The sequence below is a fragment of the Oculina patagonica genome, chromosome 13 (assembly GCF_052425735.1).
Source record: "Oculina patagonica isolate OP01 chromosome 13, crgOcupat, whole genome shotgun sequence".
Lineage (NCBI taxonomy): Eukaryota > Metazoa > Cnidaria > Anthozoa > Scleractinia > Oculinidae > Oculina > Oculina patagonica.
Window position 1 is genome coordinate 13,764,066 of NC_135770.1, and position 19,066 is coordinate 13,783,131.

The 19,066-nt window shown below is 38.7% G+C and overlaps 1 protein-coding gene across 2 annotated transcripts; it reads right to left on the reverse strand.

The window, feature by feature from the left end:
- Positions 1-490: 490 nt before the first annotated feature.
- On the reverse strand, positions 491-18,938 carry LOC144636014 (uncharacterized). 2 transcript variants are annotated; one of them, XM_078495149.1, is made up of 17 exons: positions 18,722-18,938; positions 18,383-18,459; positions 15,784-15,894; positions 15,227-15,412; positions 14,365-14,557; positions 13,364-14,029; positions 9,766-9,809; positions 4,066-8,085; positions 3,368-3,489; positions 2,858-3,021; positions 2,677-2,780; positions 2,495-2,594; positions 2,283-2,364; positions 2,060-2,174; positions 1,800-1,907; positions 1,369-1,634; positions 491-1,078 (listed from the first exon to the last, which is right to left on the reverse strand). In XM_078495149.1, the coding sequence occupies exons 1-17, from the start codon at positions 18,837-18,839 to the stop codon at positions 955-957; spliced, it is 6,600 nt and encodes a 2,199-aa protein (XP_078351275.1). In that variant the 5' UTR covers positions 18,840-18,938; the 3' UTR covers positions 491-954. The 2 variants fall into 2 exon arrangements, with proteins under 2 accessions (XP_078351275.1, XP_078351274.1); XM_078495148.1 differs by having other exon boundaries at positions 9,706-9,809.
- Between the last annotated feature and the right edge of the window lie 128 nt (positions 18,939-19,066).

The following is a 19,066-nucleotide window of genomic DNA, read 5'->3' on the forward strand; positions in this document are numbered from 1 at the left end:
TTTACTAGTTGACGACATTCAACATAGCCTGCGAACGCAGACGTATTTCCGGCTGTCGTTTCTCTCCGCCGAAAAATATTTTGCTGATATATTATATATTTGTCGGCGGAGAGAAACGACAGCCGGAAATACGTCTGCGTTCAGTCGCGGGCTACATTCAACATGGCGATTCAACTTTTTCGTTTGTTGAATACGATCAAGGGACATAACTGGTAAGCTCGCCGCCCTCTGCCTCGGCAACAATTGACGGTATTTGTTAAACTTGGAATAGAGAGTTGGGATACGTTCTGTTCGTAGGGAAACTATTACATTCTAAGGACAATTTATAAATAAAATCACGATTCAGTGAAAGACAGAATTAGAAAACTAGGAAGAAAGGTTGGCTGGTCTCATTATAGCTGGACGAGACACAACACAGTTCCAGGGAAATATTTGGCAACTTGGAGTGTAGTTATCTAAAAAATAAAGCTTTGTAAAATAACAGAACCCGTTTCACCTTGACAATAACAAGTTTACTTGACCAAACCCATTTTACTTGAACCGGTTTTAACATCATTTTCCTATTGACCACCGTTAATCAAAAATAAATATCAGAATTTTTTTCTTATTTGAATTGTTGTGCCATTTACATGCAAGATAAAAGTTCTACTTTCTTGTACTAACGTAATTTTCGACTTGGATAACAAATTACAAGCTAAAAACGTTCCCTTCACGGAATGGTTAATCCTCTCTTGTTCCTAATGAAAATTCTCATTACGTAATAAGTCAGATTTCATCTGACAGCTTAATTGTTCACTGTTTTCTCAGTAGCATGTTTGAATTGTGACGAATGGAAAAAGGTAACTTTGTATTATCTTGAATGCTTTTACAGGGCATCGGTGATTTGACTTATTCAACGCTCCCCCATTTGGAGCTTCCAGCAGACTATGACAGCTACACTAGGAAGCCACTCTGCTATGTCCTTCCTTCAAGTAAGCTCCGAAATGAGTTGGAGCTGCTGAGTGCCGGCAGTTCTTGTACAGGAGTAGTCAGTGAACCCACCAACAAAGGGTTCCCAGTGCTGCCTGAAGAATTAGCTCTACCAAGGAAAAAATAAAAAGCACGTTAAATAAAGACACGGCACTGAGAAATTAATTTAGAGCAGGTTCTTGGAGTCGCTATTTCAGTATGTATGTTAATATTTGTAAACGTAATGTAATCGTCTACCACAAGTGAACTTGGGTTCAATGATTTACAGGGCTCTTGATGTTTTAATTCAGCAAGTGAGATGCTGGTGCTGACATTTGATGTTCCCTCGTGTAACGCAACGAGAATAGTTCACTGACTGCCGTAACTGAATGACAGACCAAACATCTCTGAATTACGCACCTTGTAACAATCAAAACCTCGCCGGACGCCGATGTAGATAGAGGCCGTGACATGGCAGACGGTGGGAGGGTAGGTAAGTTATTCCTAGCTGGGGTACCAATGGGAGTTGATGTTGCCATAGGCAGTCCTGCAGGCACATGGCTAGCGGTATGTTGTGGTGTCATACCAGATAAAAGAGGATTGCTCACTCGTCCACTTGCCTCACCACTGGACCGAGGCACTTCAGACTCACTCTCCAGGAAGCTTACGAACAACTCTGAAAATGACTGCAAAACAACCAGCAGTATGAGGTTAAGAAAGGCAAGCAACGGAAGACCTTTATTTTGTAATTATTATGCAATGAGACAGTAAATCTAAGAATCCTCTGACCAAATTTCCTGCTAAGACTTGCACGTATTGCGAGAATTACTAAAGGCGACAATATTTAATACCTTGTGTCCGGCTGCTGTTGTCCGTGTTGGAGTCTTGGGTGCACCGTGACCGAACGGCATTATACTGGAGATCCATGATCCTTTAGGAGCTGATGATCCCGTCCCAACCTGACACGGTAAAAAAAGATCTGTAACATCTAAACTGACGACATAACCATGCAAGCTATGAAGTTGTTACTACGTTACATTTGTCATACAAGCTATGTAGTTTATTTCAGTTGATAAAATACATATCAAAAGTGACTCTGCTATACTCGTACCTTGTCCAGTTCTTCGTGTGTAAATCCAAGCAGGCCTCCTATGACATGCATTACATCAGCTCGTTTGCTTTCCGGTGTATTAAAATATCCCATCAGCATGTTTTTCACAAGAGATCTTCGGAAAAGGCAAATGAAAAATACGAGGCAAGTTACTCGATCAATAATAATCACAAAACCTTTATAAGGCCGGGACTTTATAAGGGCGAGGGACATCTCTACTCACTTCTCAACTTTGCTGTCCGACATGCTGTTGAGGCTTTTGATTCTTTCTTCACTGACTCTCAACTCGTCCTCCAGCCGGATTACTATGAACAGAAGATATGATATGAAGAAATCATGATTAAAGTAACGTGTAATGGATACTCACAGCAAAGCAAATCTTCGGTAAATCACAAGGACAGCTGACACAATCACTTAGTGAGAAACGAAACAAACCTTCTTCCTTGTGTTTGAGTAATTCCTCATCTTTACATTTCAGTTGGCTTCGCATGTCCACTACCTCTTGTGTTATACGAGCGGCCATCTCCAGCTGGCTCTAAGAAGAAGAAAAAAAAAACAGAGTTCTAGTGAGCTGCCGTACACCAGAGTGACGAGAGAAGTTTATCAACATGCCACACCTTCAGTTGATTTTCCTTCGTCTGCAGATCCTTAACTTGAGCCCAGGCCTTCCCGACTTCTTTCTGCGTCTGTTCTTGAGTTGCTCTGAGCTGGGCTTCGCGTTCTGAAAGCAAGTCAACATAGTAAGGTTACAAGAATGTCATTACTGTAGCTCTCACTGTTCTAATGGACAAATCCTACCTCTTTGGAACTGCTCAAGAACAAGCTGTAGATTGCTGAGAGAAGTCTGGTACTGATGTGCCTGCTCCTGGATCGAGGCTAGATCCATGACTGCGCGATCACGTTGAGCTGCGATGGCCTGGAGTTGTTCTTGGAGATTTTCTATCTGTACAGAGGCTTGCCGACTAAACATGTCAAATAACAAATAACGTTAAGATTAAAGCCTAAATGCATCTAAAAACACTTGTATTCTCTTTAGTACACTGATCGCATTCACGACTGGGAAAATATCAGCTTGATCAGTATGACACTAGTATGAGTGATCGGTTCAGTTGAGGTGGGATTGGTCAGATATGATTTAAAAAAAACCTCTGCATTACAAGTAAAGCCCCTGTAAACTGAAATCATACATTACATAAAGACATCCATGGAACACGAACATGACATTGATGCCCTGTACCACAAAAGTTTCAAAATACAGCAAATGCAAAAACCAGCCTGCTGGTCAGATGTTGTCGCAATGTTACTTACTCTCTATCCAACATGGAGTGTGAACTCGACAACAGCTGTTCCTCCGCACGAGCTAACTTCATCCTCAGGTCCTTCTCGCGTTCCTCGGCCTCGAGGGCCTCACGCGTGTAACTCTCTTCAACCTGTAACATTTAACGCGCATGTTCAGTACACAAAAAACGCTTTACAACACCAATGTACTGAGAACTTTTCTTGTTATTCAACAAATTGTCACAATGGACCCTAAAGCGATCGTGTGGCAAGGAGAGGATGAGAATAGTAAACTTAAAAAACGCAAAGGTACCGTGTGAGATATTTAGTTGCCTTCCTTTTCAAATTCCATTAACTGACAATTTGTTGCGCAATAAAAAAAAGGCCTGCCACATCATAGGCTTATTTTAAGGCAATATTCTGCGTTATTTTAATTGTTAAATATTTGCATATCAATACAGTTGAACCTGACGGCTTAAGGTACAAGACATGGACGCTGCGTTAAAATGATTATCATTTGTAGAATAGATTGTATAACGTTTCTTTGCAGTCAACGTCGAAATATGCCCATATAACAAGAATAGGATCAAAAGAAGGTGTAAATGGAATATTGGTCCATTTATGAGCATACATTGCTGTTTTGATTTCTTGTTGATTTTGCTGGTTGCTTCAAAACAATTACTCACTCTCTGCAAGTGGTTTTCAGTGACAGCTCGTTTGTACCATACCTGTACCAGATGATTCCTGAGGCGATCTAACTCCTGAACCATCTTGGTCTCTGCCACCTTCTGTCCACTGCTGGCAGCAGACAGCTCCTCCTGCAGCTGCTGAACTCGATACTGCAACTGCTCCTGTGTTCTCTGTAGTTGTTCCCTCTCGACCATCATGTCCTTTACGATCCGATCTTTCTCTTGTAGTGCCATCTTGTACTGATCCACTTCGCTGTGTATCCTGCTGATGGTATCTCGCTCTTGAGTCAATACACCTTTTAGTTCATGCAGCTCAGCTTGTAGCCTGCTTATCTCAGCCTGCCACTGTGAGCTGGCACTGTTCATTTCTTCTCTGTTCCTTTGTGCTTGGTCCAGCTCATTTACAATCCGTTCCTTCTCCTGTATAACACGCTGCAGGTCCTGATGGGACGCACGCTCCTTTTCACAGACAACTCGACTTAGACTCACAATCTGATCTTGTAAATCTGCTACCATGGACTCCTTCTCACGCAGTAAATCTTCTTTTTCGTCACGTGCCTGTAACAACATCCGGTGCAACTCTTCTTTGTCACGCAATACTTCCTCTAACTCTGAGCCTTGAGCCTCCGGGGCTTTATTCAGTAGTGTCACGTTGGAAAGTTGCTCCCGAAGGGATTGAATTTCATTGTCTCTTTCCCGAAGAGCACTGTTTCTTTGATTTCTAACCGTATGAAGCAATGTTTGAAAGTTTTTATCGATGTCATCAGCATTTTCTTGCTCCCTCACATCAGAATCTGTAAGTGAATTCGCAAGCTGCAAAATTTTATTCTTCAACTCGCCAGTTTCGATATATTTTTGTTCTAAAATGTCGTCTCTTTCGCTTTTGACATTTTCAAGTTCTACCATTATGGAACTTTTTTCATTTCGACTGTTTTCTAAAACTCGTTGAAGTTCTTTATTCTTGGACTCTATAGCACTCCTCAGTGAAGTGATTTCGTCTTCTAACTCTTTTACTCTGTTGTCACTCTTTACGAAATTAGATTTGTCTTGGGAGAGCGAATTCAGTTCTGATTGTAGATTAGAAAACTGTTCACAAAGCTTCTTATTTTCAGTCAACAGTTTAGTCGTTAAATTAGATTTCTCTTCTAACGTTTGCCTTAGAGATTGACCTTCTTCTTGAAGTTGAGATATTTCATTTTCCTTCATTACTTTCTCTCTAAATGCCGAGTCCCTTTCTCGAAGTAGTACATCTCTCTCCTCTCTAAGTCTTGTGACTTGCGGTTCAACCCCTTGTGGGGAGGGGGCGGGAGAATCTGAGCTGCCCAACAGAGCTAGTGTAGCAATCTGTTTATCCTTCTCGTGTATCAGAGTCGTTAAGGTTTCGTGTTCAACCTGCAGCGCACCTATTTGACGTCTTAGCTGATTATTATCTTCTTGTATTCGTTGTACTTCAGCACTTTTACCCCTATTGTATTCTTCAACAAGTTTTTGCAGTGAGGAGTTCCTTTCTCTCAGTTTTCCCATCTCATTTGCTTGTGACTCGTTCAAGGCGAGCAGCCGAGCATGCTCAGTATGTAGTAAGTGTGAGGCTTGATCTTTCCCATGCATCTTCTCGCGCATGGCTTCAAGTCTGTCCTCCACTGTCAGTAGCTCCTCGTCCCGCAGACTCAAGTCTCCTAACAACTTATCTCGCTCTTCCTTTAGATGTTGTAACTTGTTTTCATACTCCTCCTGTGCACGATGAGTACTTTGATCTGTCTGACTGACGAGTTCTATCAAGGAAGCGTCTTTCTGTTTAAGAGCTGCTATCTCCTGATCTTTCTCCTCTAGCAGCCTTAACAACTGTGCCTGTCGATACCAAGCATCATCTGAGCTTTGTGGTCCAGCGTTAGAAGCGTTCACAACTTGAGTGTGAATCAATTGTTCCTTTTCTTTTAAGGATTTTGATAACTTTGCTATGTCTAACTTCAGTAAATCTATGTCGGCTCCTTTCTCTCTCAGGTCGAGTTCCAGTTTATCAAGCTGCAAATCTTTCACTCCCAATTGCTTGTTAAGTTCGTCCTTTTCTATTAAGCTTTTAGATAATTTCTGCTCCAACTCTTGACAGGCCAAAGCTTGCTTTTGAACAGCATCAATGAGCTTGTTCTTTTCTCCATTAAGCATTTCAATTTCTGAAAACTTTTCTTTAAGTTCAGATTTAACGTTTTCTAACTTTGACGTACTTGTTTGCTGCTCGGACTCAAGATTCTTCTTTTCCTCACAAAGCATTATTCTCTTCGCATCCAAATCTTGGCATCTCTCTTCACTACTTTCAATTAAATGGTTTAGCCGTTCAATTTTCTTTTCAAGATGAGACTTCTCTACTGCTTGATTTTGCTGGACTTTGACCTTCTCTTGGTATTCTTCAATCAAACTTTGCAAAACTTCTTTTTCCATCAACATACTATTGTTTTCAGCAGCAAGCGAGTCGTTTATTTCTTCTTTGTGTTGTACCATTGTTAACAAGTTGTCCTTTTCTTCTTCCAAAGTTTTGAGTTGTTCTTTCTTTTCACCTAATAGTACTTCTAAACTCTTGTTCTTTTCATTAAGTTCTTCCTGAGTTTGTTGATGCTGTCCCATCAGATCAAGTAATTCGTTGTTTTTGTTTTTCAGTACAGAACATTCTTGTCGGCTTTCTTCCAAAATTTTAACAACATCTTGTTGTTCCGTTTGAAGCAAGTTTATTTCATTATCCTTTGAACTGGTCAAATCCAGCAAATGATTGTTAAAACTTTCTTCCAGTTCACATATTCTCTCGTCTCGTTCATTGATCATGCTCATCAAATCCCGTTTTTCATCACTGATGCTTTTCACATCAACACTTTTGGCTTCAAGTTCACTTTGCAGATCAGTTACTTTAGAAGTTTTCTCTTCAATTTCTTGAATAAGTCGCTCTGTCTGTACTCGTAAAAGGGAGTTATCTTTTTCGAATTCTGCCAACTTTGTTAAATATAGTTCAAAACTCTGATCAGTCTGCGAACTTTCATTCATACTTATACTTTTATCAGCTTCATTAACAGGCGCAGATGATTTGTTTAGTGTCCACCTATTCAGATCTTCACGTAATGCTTGTAACCGTTCTTCATCAAATTCAGAATCCTTTGCTACATGGGGACTACTTATATCAAGAGACACAAAATCTTCCTCTATTTGTTTCCATGCCTCAAGAAGATGCTTCTTTTCTGACAAGATTTTAACGTTTTCATCTCGTAATTTAGTAATCTCCTCTTCGCCAGAACTGTTATCTTTGTCACGGTTGGCCGACAGCGCATGTAATTCCTTTACCTGGCGTCTGAGACTCAGCACCAGACCTTCAAGAGCATCCTTTTCTCCTTCCCAGTCCCTTTGTGCCATTTCAAACTCCTCGACCTGTTGCTGGTACTCCTGTATCTGTTGCTGCAGCTCAGAAACTTCCAATTCCTCGCTCAGTGTGCTATCCTTATTTGGAAAGACGCCTCCTTCTAGCGCTACCTCGCTCTCCTGTCTAACCTCGGGCTCAAGTGAAGGGTCACTCATTCTTCTCAAGTCGCCCATGTCCATGGACAATTCACCCTCCTGGGGGGTGCTTTCTGTTAAGCTAGCTACACTCTCTGCAGAGCCAGACCGACTGGCTTGTCTCTCGTTACTCTCGTTGTTTATGCTCCAACCTTTTTGACTCTGCAGTGAATTAACAAGCTCCTGTAGGTCTTGGACCTTCTGTTCCAGCCCAACAATAGTGCTCTCCAGCACAGCTTTTTCTGCATGTAATGCAGCCACAATATCACTGCCTTCCTCTTCGTCAATCCCTGGCTGCCTTCCCATCTCTGTGACACAGTATTTTGTTTCTTGTGCTACTTGTTCGTTGTCTGACTGCAGGTCCATCACAGCACCTTCCAGTTCCTCTACTGTTACCCTCAGCTCAGCTGATCTGCTCATCATAGCCTCTTTCTCTTTCACCACATGTTCCAGTTTGGCCTGACCACGCTCTACCAGTCTATGTTGCAGTTCTTTTAAGTCGTCACGTACTGTATTGGTACTAAGCTGTTAACATAAACAACGAAAAAAATTTGCTGAGAATTGATGGTGTAACGCTTCAACAAAGTGCAAAAAAACTCGAATACAGACCACTAACTACACCGCAGAGAACAGGATTTTAAACTAGCGTGTTGTCAACCAATCAGTGTTATTAATGTTTTCGTTTGTTAGTGGGTTTTCATCTCATAACAAATGGTTTGAGTGTCAGTACCGGTAGTTCGTATAGTAAGATCATGCCAGTGAGTGTAGTTCTAAAAGGAGCGGTTGTTGGTGACTGATGTTTCAACAACCTGAGCAGACGTCAACTTGAAGTCAAATGAAATTAGCTTGTTTCCATACAAACTAGTTTGTTTTGCCGTGATGTTATTGGCTGTAAGTCTCGTGTAAAGTTCATCAACAGTGATGTCGGTTAGTTGACATCTGTTGAGAGGCATTTGTACATTTTGTGAAACAAAATCCTGCATCAGTAAATAGAGTTCATTAAACCCAAGCAAACAATAAAGAGAATAATGACGCATGTGTTACTTTACTTTTAAAATTTAAGTAAAAACACTAAGAAGTTCATATATTGTTTTTATCTGCACTGTAAACAATTCATGTTGACAGCAGTTAAATGACTAACCACGTTATGTGGTGGGGGATTGTGTAATTAGAAAAGGTTACTGATGACCTTAGTTAATATTAGATGAGAGTTTATCATTATATCCAATATCTTGTCTAAACAAAAAAGTAAAGTACAGAATGTAGAACACAGTAATATTAAAAGTTTTATAAACAAATACACGTATGGCATATTAAGGAAGCTGTGCAGGAAAATATGAGTAAAAGGGTAGCTCTGCATGCGCCAAGCATAAACTGAACAATTAAACCAAGTGAGCAAAGCCTGAGTCAAAAGATAGTTTGGGAAGACAATTAAGCTGCATGTTGTTCTAAATAGCTAATGATTATATTTTAAACCAATGGACACCAGATCTTTGTCAATCTTCAAATGGTAATACTGCATTAATACATACAGTTGACATAGAACTTCTACTTATCCATGTTTCTTTAAAATTTAAATTTGGTACCATCTTGTGAATTCTCTGGCATCTCCACGCATTTTTCATATATCAACCGTAAAATGTATGAGAAGTGGTCAGTTTTTGCATATCCGAAAATTTGAAATCTTAAAGATGATTACAAAATGCTTAAAAATGGTTTTCAAATTGTGAGGCCGAAGTACCAATACACATCTACTGTGTGATTGGGTTGTGTGACACATCCTCTTCCAAAGCAGCTACTTTTTTAAGGTTATTTGAAGTTATTCAGTGGACGCATTTGTCTTAATATTGCTCCACGTGTTGTCAACTGCAGTACACCTTATTTGTGATAAAAGTGTAAACAAACACTGCCTCCAATATTATGTCAGAGCATGGGTTTCTTGCATCCAGATATTAGCCAGTTAGCATGTGAAATTACTGTGTTACAACACAGGTAAACAGAAAAATGATTATTGGTGTCCATTATGTACTGGTTAATTGACTGATATAAACCCCTGTTAAAAGGTCAGTAATTGAAAGCAGCATGAGGTAGCAAAGTCCCCCACCCATATCTCCCTGCACAGCAACCTGTCAAGAGATGCATTACATGTCGAGCCTGGAACATGGCCAAAAGCCTGGCGTTACTGTTGTGCAACTCATGTCTGACCTGCTGGTAAAGCTGAACCAAGCACAGGTGGCGCTCCCACAGAGCTGTAAATGTAATCAGTGCATAATATTAGGTTTGTTTTAGCTAACATGACTGGGACTTCATTAATATTCACAACTACTGCATCTGAGTGGCAATCAACATCAAATTCGATTTGAAGCCTAAAAACTGTTCAGGTTGTGTTGCTTTATAATCTTACTCACATCCAGGCCAATAGGTATATTTATCTCATGCCTGGGCAGATGGAGCCAATGGGAATGCTGGAAATCCACTGCACATTAGTAGTATCCTATGGGTTGTATTTCACCTGTCATATTCTTGGATTTAGTTCCAGGCATTGATCATGGATTTGCATAGATCAGTTTGGTAAATTTTATTGGTGGTTTGAGTTTTAAAGGGACTATGTCACAGATTTTCACGGATTTTTGAACCGCCAAAATTTATATTTGTATCACAAAAAACCTTAAAATAATAGTCCATTTTTATTTTGACTTTTTTGCTTGTTAACAAGCAAGAAAAGAAGAATATTGGACATGTTCTATCTCGAACCACATTCTTGTAAACTTTCAAGGGACTGCTTTTATTTCTCAAGGGAATACTTTCCGCTGTGGGTGATCAAAGTGTGTGACTTGTAAAGTGTCACTCTATAGTTGTGCTTCAACACTTCCATTCTTGTAGAAAAAAACGTGACTTGTCAAATTTACAAACGTTATATAACAATTAAAAACATGAGTAGCCCAAATCTTACGTGACATAACCAATTAAGAATGTGAGGAGTTCAGCGCTCGAAGACAACAAAGTTTAAAACGATTAAGAACGCAATTTGTACTGGTACAAGTCTTTAGGTGCTAATATTAATTTAACCTAACATGATTAACAACGCAAAATTGTACTGGTACAAGTCTTTCACACATTAAAACGTTGCTAATAGTTAACCAAAGGGAACTCATTTCGTGGCAATTGATTATTTCTGCTGAGAACTGCACAATTTAGAATTGCAACATCATTCAATGCAGGTGTGAAGTGATATTTACAAGTGTTTTTGTAGCCTGTTGTGAAATTACTTCCGGTGGAAGCAGTGAACGCTAAAAAATTTTGATTCTGTTCAGAAGTTAATGCATCGCCTTTATAAATCAAAGTCTCTTCGAGATATCGACGTTTTGGCATGAAGTATGAGTCGAAGGTTTATCCTGTGCATTGTTCTTCGAACTTATCATTACAGTTTCTTTGTAGTTTAGTTTAACAATTTCCTATCTTCGCGGAGGAAATGCAGCAATATAATTTTGTCAAAATGGCTCGTCCGCGCCGGGTATTTATACACATATTCCTTAACATTACACAAATAAACAGTGCAAATTTCACCGAGATCTGACAATTCTATACTTTAAAATTGCAAGGACCTTTCGAGGCAGTCGATTACGGCAGCGAAATAAGCAAATGAAACAGCAAAATATGCGTTCGACGCTTTGTTTTTGCGACGCCATATTTGAATTGTTATAGGTAGACCGCTGTTCAATGTGTTCAAGGCCGTATCGTTATGATTGCTCCACGAAAAAGCACGAAAAAAATACGGATATTTCCGACTACTGTTGGAGAAAACATTGCGCATATAATTGCAGCGTAAACAAATCGTTACACTCAAGTTGCGTTTTGTCTAGGCTCTGCGAGGGTCGGATATCAAGACCCAGGATTAAACAAAAGCCATATATACAGTGAATGCATTCGAATTATATTTGAAGATGAAATACGAAACAATTTTGCTCTCTTTGACTGAAATTCCACTCGAACTGCGTAGATACGATCCCATGTTGTAAAGCCGATTCATGCAACATTGCTGTCATTCCCTGTCAACGCGAGGTCACGTCCCTAACGACCTAGGCTGATGACGAAATAGAGTTGCGCTTGCATGTAGCGACCAAATTTGGCCTAATTTTTAACCGCTCCTAAGCTAAAAGAAGCCCCCATCTCTTGCATTTGTTTTAACTTCAATAATATCTTTGAAAAGAGCGAGTTTTTTGGTATGGTTTATTTTTGACGTTTGTAATTTTTAAACGATGTAAGTGCTAGTGATTATTTATTCGTGTTTTAGTTACGCAATCCATTGTTTGTGCGACGCTTTTTATAGATCGCCTTTCAGACACACGTGCGTTGAGATAAGAAAGCTGACATGTCACTTTTAAAATTGTTATATAACGTTTGTAAATGTGACAAGTCACGTTTTTTCCACGAAATCGCAAGTGATCACCCACAGCGGAAAGTAATCTCTTGAGAAATTAAAACAGTCCCTTGAGAAATTAAAAAAGTCCCTTGAGAGTTTACAAATATGTGGTTCCAAATTTTGGCCACATAACCCCTATTCTACGTTTTTAGCTTGTAAACAAGCAAAAACGTCGGAAAAAAACAGCAACTGTTTTACTGGAAATGTAGTCGTTAGAAATGGCATGTGTAGCCGTAAGGTATTTAGAATAACGCGAGGAGAAGTGGCTTTTGGTAATATCCAAACGAAAATTTACTTCTCAATGTGGGGTTAAGATTGCGTGACGAGACAAAAGGTAACTCTGCCGTGCGTAACCTTTATCGGGAACCCTGCATTAAGTTTACCATTTTTAACCAAGCCAAAGTATATGAGTCACAAAGCGTCCCAGCCGTCGCGACTGACAAATACAGCATTTCCTTCGCGAAAATAAAAAAAATGCTTGAACTGAAAGACGTTTGAATTCTTCCATGATATGTTCGAACAATAATGCCCAGGATAAACCTTCTACTCATACTAACTTCATGCAAAAAATTCGATATCTCGAAGAGATCTTTGATAAAACATTGTTATATTAAAGCACTGAAACTGTTAACAAGCATCTTTGGCTGCGGATAGCTCAGATGGAAACAGATTGCAGTTTGAAAAAGTTAGGCAAATGTTTTCAAGTTGTTTCCACACGTCTTCGAAATATTGATATTTATAGCTGTAGCTTGATTTCTATCCGCAAACTAAGGTTATATATTCCTTTAGATGTTCAAGGAAAATGTTTATTTAGGGTTAAGTTGCCTACCACTAATTTCAGAACAGTTTAGACCAAAAACTGCAAAAACCCCATGACATAGTCCCTTTAAATAAAGATAATAAGGATACAGTCAAAACACTGTTGAAATGCGTAAAATTGGTTGTCAATGACTCATTTTTTGGTGATGATAAAATGTTCAGCTAACATTGAAATAAGCCTTCACTAGTTGCATGTGATTTGAACTTGAAAAACCATACCAGTAGCTTGAGTTTTACCAACTGACTACAAAGAATGATAACTTTGTGTGATCATAAACTGAAGCCCAAATTACAACTGGGTTATAACATTGCCAAAGGTTACATTTATGGACATGTCTTGCAACATCAGAATTTTGGTTGAACATCAATACAGTGTTATTATGCTCTGAAACCTGCGCTTTCAGTGATCTTTTTTGTTTGGCCAATCACACTGTTTGCGACTACTCCAGATATTGAACAGTCCACTTAATCTTGTAGCTTTAGGCAAAGCCTCAAGTTAACTGTCAAAGCCAACAGAAACAAAAAAGCGTCTTTATTGTTTTAGCATAATGCATGACTTACCAGCCAGTGCACTCCTTAGTTTGCCCATGTCCTGTTTAACATCTCCTTTGACGTACTTCACATTCTTCAAACTCTCCATCTCAATCTTCTGTTCTTGTTGAAGACCTTGTGAAATCTGCAGCTCTTCCATTAAATCTATGGTTGAACTAGTCAGCTGTTCAAGCTCACACTTGACCTCCTCGACAGACCGATGCAGTCTCCTCTCCTCTGACTGGCTGCGGTTGAGCTCTTCCTTCAACCCTGCATTTTCTGCAGTAACAATATTATACTCTTCTTGCAATTTGTTGAGGCTGTCAGAGTCAGCTCTTGAGCCACTTAGTTCCTTGCTTTGATTGTCAAGCTGCATTTGGAGTTGTTCCATTTGCTTACTGCTTACATTTAACTTACTTTCAGAAGCAGACATGGCTTGATTATGTTCTTCAGTTGCATTTTGGAATCTGGCTTGCATATCATCTAATTTCTTCTGCACTACAACTATGGCTTGCTCTTTTTCCTGCAGTTTAACATTCAAAGCATTCATTTGCTGCTCTTGAGTTTTAATCTGACTTTGCAGTTCTACTATGGACTTTTCTGCAAATACCAACTCTTTCCTCAGAGACAAAACTACATTTGTATTGTCATCACTTTGACCAACAGGACTGTCAGAAGAACTGTTATCCTCAAATTCTGAAAAAGAGTAATATTTAATACAAATTAAAAAATAAAACTGCCTCTTAAATACCTGTACCCTCACTACAATCACCAAATAAGGTTCTGCTGTCTATATCTGCATGAAACATCAATCGGATTGAAAAAATCCAATTTGTTGCCCAAAGGTTCAAAACCAAAACTAAAGTTCAAACACATTTTTTTAATACTCTCTTTTAAGTTACATACTGATAAAAACACACATCATATTATAGAAAATATAACTTTCACTATACAAAAAGTGATAGGAACAGTAAAAATAGTGCACATGGAAACCTTATTCTTAAAGCTAACAAAATTATACACAAACGCACCATTGGGATTTAGAAGCCTTTCTTCCAGCTCTTCTATTCTCTGTAAATATTCCTGTTTCTCGTCCTGCCAGTTTTGTAACTCCTGTTTATGCTTCTTGTTAAGATTAGAAATCTTTTGTGAGTAACTACTCTGCAGTGCTGTCAATTCATGCTGGTACTGATCTATTTCTTTGTGCAGATTATCGTGATTTCCCTGTAACAACAAGGCATGAATTAGTTAGTTAATATATGTTGATCGCACTACCTGCACAAAATATAATGATCCGATGTCTAAGTTTTTAACCCTGAGAAATGTGCTTACAAAATAATACTTTGTAATGGTCTTTGTAATTAAGTTAACTTATCTTTTTATGGCACCTCAGTTCCTAAGAGCTGCATGTATTTAAACTAAATGATACACAACCGATTGTATAATTTGACAAGGCTACTTGAGGGTTCCTAATGCACATTCCTAATGTACTGTACATTCATGAAAATAAAAAAATGTGCATGAGAGTGCCAAGGTATCGTGCAAATCAACAGAGCACTGTTTAATAACCAAGCAATGGACTATCAACAAAATATCAATCTGATTGCCCACTACCAATGGCAAAACCTGTGCCCTTTTTTTCTTTTTTTCAGTCACAAGATTTCCGGTATGAAACTCACTACACAATTTTGTAAAAAAATTGTGAGACTAAGGATCACTAATATTGATTTTGTCTTGTCCTTTCTAATTCTTTTATTACCGGGTTAAAAACAGAATTTCATCATGGATTTTTTTTTCATAATGCAAGCAAATCAATAGGATTGACAGTGTAATCACCTTTGTCATTTCAATAGGCCATCTGTAAGTTACATATAACTAACCCTTCCTACTCACCAGTCCATTTGCTATGGATTTCCAGTGTTCACACTCAGCTTGGAGCTTTGTTATCTCACTACGTAGTCTTTTTGTTTCCATGGAATCTTCAATACTGTCAGTGGAGTCATGCCTCTCTCTTCTTCCAAAACTGTGACCATGCTCCTCATGAAATCGGCTGAGTTCCCTGAGCTTAATCAGCTCTTGCTGTTTATTCAAACACCAAACAACAACTTATGTCAGAGACAGCTTACAGCACAGTAATGGGTACATTAGACTGACCAGTTACTGAACAATAAATACCATTTTGTCTTAATCTTGCATATAGCATGAATGTTGTTGTAGCACAAAACAATGAATGGTGCTGTACCATTAAAGCAGAGTTACCCTGTGAATGAAGTCTAAGAAATCAGTTTTCATCATGCTCATTACTGCACAAGGTCATAGTTTGTGTCAGTTTCACTTTGGAAAAATGTGCGGTGGCAAAGTGGTTATTGTTAGGATATAACCTGAACAAATACCACTTGCCTCGAAAGTCCTCATGGGCCCAATAAGGATAAGTAGTAAGAAAGTATTACCTCTTTGTTCTGTAATTGTGCCCGGTATTCCTTTGATATATTGCTGATCTGAAGTTCTGAGGCCTCGAGCCTCACATGAAGTTCATCATTGTTTTGTTTCAATCTTTCATACTAACGAAAGAAGAAAAGCGAGTAGTCAGCATAACAAAGATAAAAGATTCAAATACGGCGGACCTCTGTGTTGTAGAGGTAGAGATCACACAAATTCTGGTTTCTCTGGGACCGAGTGAACTGTCTATAGCATAAATAAAGTTTCTGGACTCGATCCAGAGAGTGCGCGGAAACTGTGTTCAGCTACCTTCAATGACATCCATTATGATCTAATCGCTTAGTGGAGTAAAAATAGTGCAGATAACTATTCAAAGTGGCTAGGAGCCACTAAACTCGGAAAATTTATTATGAAACAAGAATCGAAAACAACAAACTGACAAATAGAGATTTGCTAAAACAAATGATGTTAAACTTTCCACTATTCAGTTTACTTCACTAGCTTAGTTTCATTGTCATGTAGCTGCTCATCGAGAGCAGGCCGAAAGGGCAAGTGATAGAGTTCCCATCAGTTGCAAATTGTTTTCTTTCTTTTTATATTTCCTTTTTGTTTTTTGAAGGTTAGGCAAAATAATAATATCATTAGAAAAATTAAGTTTTGGTCTATTTCAAGAAAACTGACATTAGTACAATATTTCGGCTGGTAGTTAAGCATGCATGTACCGTATTTATTCGGCTATATAAAGCCGAGACCCTAGACTTTTAGTTTTTGGAACCAGTTAGACTCTGACAAAAAATAAACCCAAATCACTCGGCTATAAGCCGACCCAATTTTTCCTTCAAACTTTAAAACAATCCATGTGCAGCCAGCCAGTCAACATATTCGTTAAATCACAACTATGTAATTGAAAAACAACAAAACACTGATAAAGAATGAAATTATTAATAGAACCGTACACAAGCATGACAAAACATTCATCTGAGTTCAGAATCCTATCTCAAACAATCACGCATTCTTCTGAAGAATTAAGCTGTTATCGATCATCATGCCAAAAGCTACTGGTTTTCAAACAACTAAACCTTCAAATTGAAAGTTGTTGCCGAGGTAGAGACAGTTCAGAACAACTGCAAAATCGCCAGAGAATACGGGATGATTCAGTAAATCTTCAAATCGTCGCAATTCGCCAAGTTGCTAGCGAAAAGATCAAGCAGATCAAGCGGGTGAACTTTAAATGTCATCAAAACGAAACATGTGCTGTTACCAGTATTTGTCTAGTACTCTGAATCCAATCAAACTTTACTGGAGTGGTTTCTTTTAGCAGAGAAGTCGTGGTATTATAAGTTTTCGGTTTCGAACAAGAATATTACATCAAGCTGATTTCTGTCAGATCGTGTTACAATGTTTACCAAGCGCGTGGGAACAGCAGCTTCTGATTGGTCAGTTTCTGGTGTCGCCACAACAAGCCAAAAAGATTGATTCCTGACCCTTCTTCTCTTGAAAAGTCACGTTAGCAGTGATTCTGCAATTTAACTAAACTTTAAGGAAAGGAACAGAAGGAAAGGAACAGTCTCAAGAACAGTCTCAGGCAGAAATAATTATTGTAGAAGAGATTGCAAGGAAATTGTTTAATGCGGGATTTCGAACCATCGAATAGTACCATCGAATTTTTTTCGGAAATACTCGGCGATAAATTGAAACCCCAATTTTGTTGGGTTTTAACCAGTTCTCAGTAAGATTTGGTGAAAATATATAGCTTTTGTGTACTTCATATATGCGCATGCGTTCAGCACAAAATTCTGTGTGCTTGAGTCTACGCCTGAAAGAATGCATACCACAAGGAGAACTTTGGGTTTTCAGAAACAAATATATACATTTGTGTACTTCATGTAAAGTAACACAGATATGGCGCGCATTTTACCCAGCCCCCTACTCGCTTCACAAAGTTAATTGATTAATTCAATTTGATGTTAATTAATTAATTGAATTAAATTGTGGACAGGAATCGAGTGAAGGATGGAAGGAGTGAAATCGGCTCCATAACTAAACTCGGAATTTTCCGAGTTAAAAATGAGTACAAATATCTCAGGATATTTGTACTCCGCAAGACCAGTTTAACAGGTTCCTTACAGTCCTCTTATTCCTCCTCGCTGCATGAAAGATTCAAAACTGATGGAAATTCAGGATTTGGGAACAGAAAACATTGGAAAATAAATCTCGTATTGCGCATTTTGGTGTGTAATATTGCTGTACATGTTAACTTGTTGTATGTATTGTGACTCACTAGAGACCTGTCAAAATACTTCTAGACTCCCAAAAATACAGTGATACTACACTCTTACGGCGCCTTTAATCCACAAAGATAATTGGGTATAGTTAAAAGTCTGGACCTGACCACTTAGAGAAACAGTCAAATCAAAATGGGGAAATTGGCACCTATGGCCTTGTTTTGATTCAAATGTTTCTCTACAAAAGTGATCAGGTCCAGACCAATTCTTGACGGGTACGTACCTAATTTTCTCTGTTGTGTAAACGCGGCTTTAAAAGTCTAATAAAATTATCTTTTATGTGGCTACAAGAAGGAAATTTCCCTGTAACAATTGCACAGCTCACCTCTGTTTTTTGTGTTAACATGTGTGCCTCGAGGCCATTAATCCGAGCTTTTGCAACTTGAAGCTCTGCTGAAGGGTCTGTTGATAAAATATATGGTAAACTAAAGCTCATAAAATAATACAACTGCTGTAAGTTTAGTACACACCTCCACCCCAAAGCTCAGGGTGATAACCACTTAACACTTCAAGTACTAAACGCGTAGTCTTCAATGACAACATGACAAGTTGTATTACAATTTAGTTTCATTAAACAAGACGTTTTCACACAGGATGTAATTTAATATAAAACACTTAAAATCATATGAAATTAACAACTGAGCCATGACCGACAGAATCTTACCCGAGACCTCCTCTGTTCCCTCTGTCAACATTTCGCGAGTAAAGGAAGAAATCTGCCCGGTAAAATTAGAGAGACTAGATAGACTGTCTGTTAAATTATTGCTTAGCCAGGAAGACATTTTGAAGGAGAAATAAGAACGAGTAAAACTAGTGCAAATATATGGTGAAAACTGTTCTGTAGTGTGGACGGGTGATGTGGCACTTCTAACCAAAATATTACAACCTCTCTGATTGGCTGTTCCTGTCCGCCATGTTTTGCTTTATGAGCCCGTGCTATAGAGCAGCGTTCAACGGTCATAGGTACTTCATATAAGTTAAGAGGGCTAGGTTGCATAGCAACCCCAAA

What these genes read in the sequence shown, in the direction of transcription:
- LOC144636014 (XM_078495148.1), bottom strand. Translation starts at nt 18,839, where the DNA reads ATGTCTTCCTGGCTAAGCAATAATTTAACAGACAGTCTATCTAGTCTC. An exon ending in ACTAAGGAGTGCACTGGCTG is followed by an intron (nt 9,810 to 13,363) that starts GTAAGTCATGCA and finishes TTACATTTACAG; the next exon opens with CTCTGTGGGAGCGCCACCTG. An exon ending in TCAGGAATCATCTGGTACAG is followed by an intron (nt 3,490 to 4,065) that starts GTATGGTACAAA and finishes TAAATGTTACAG; the next exon opens with GTTGAAGAGAGTTACACGCG.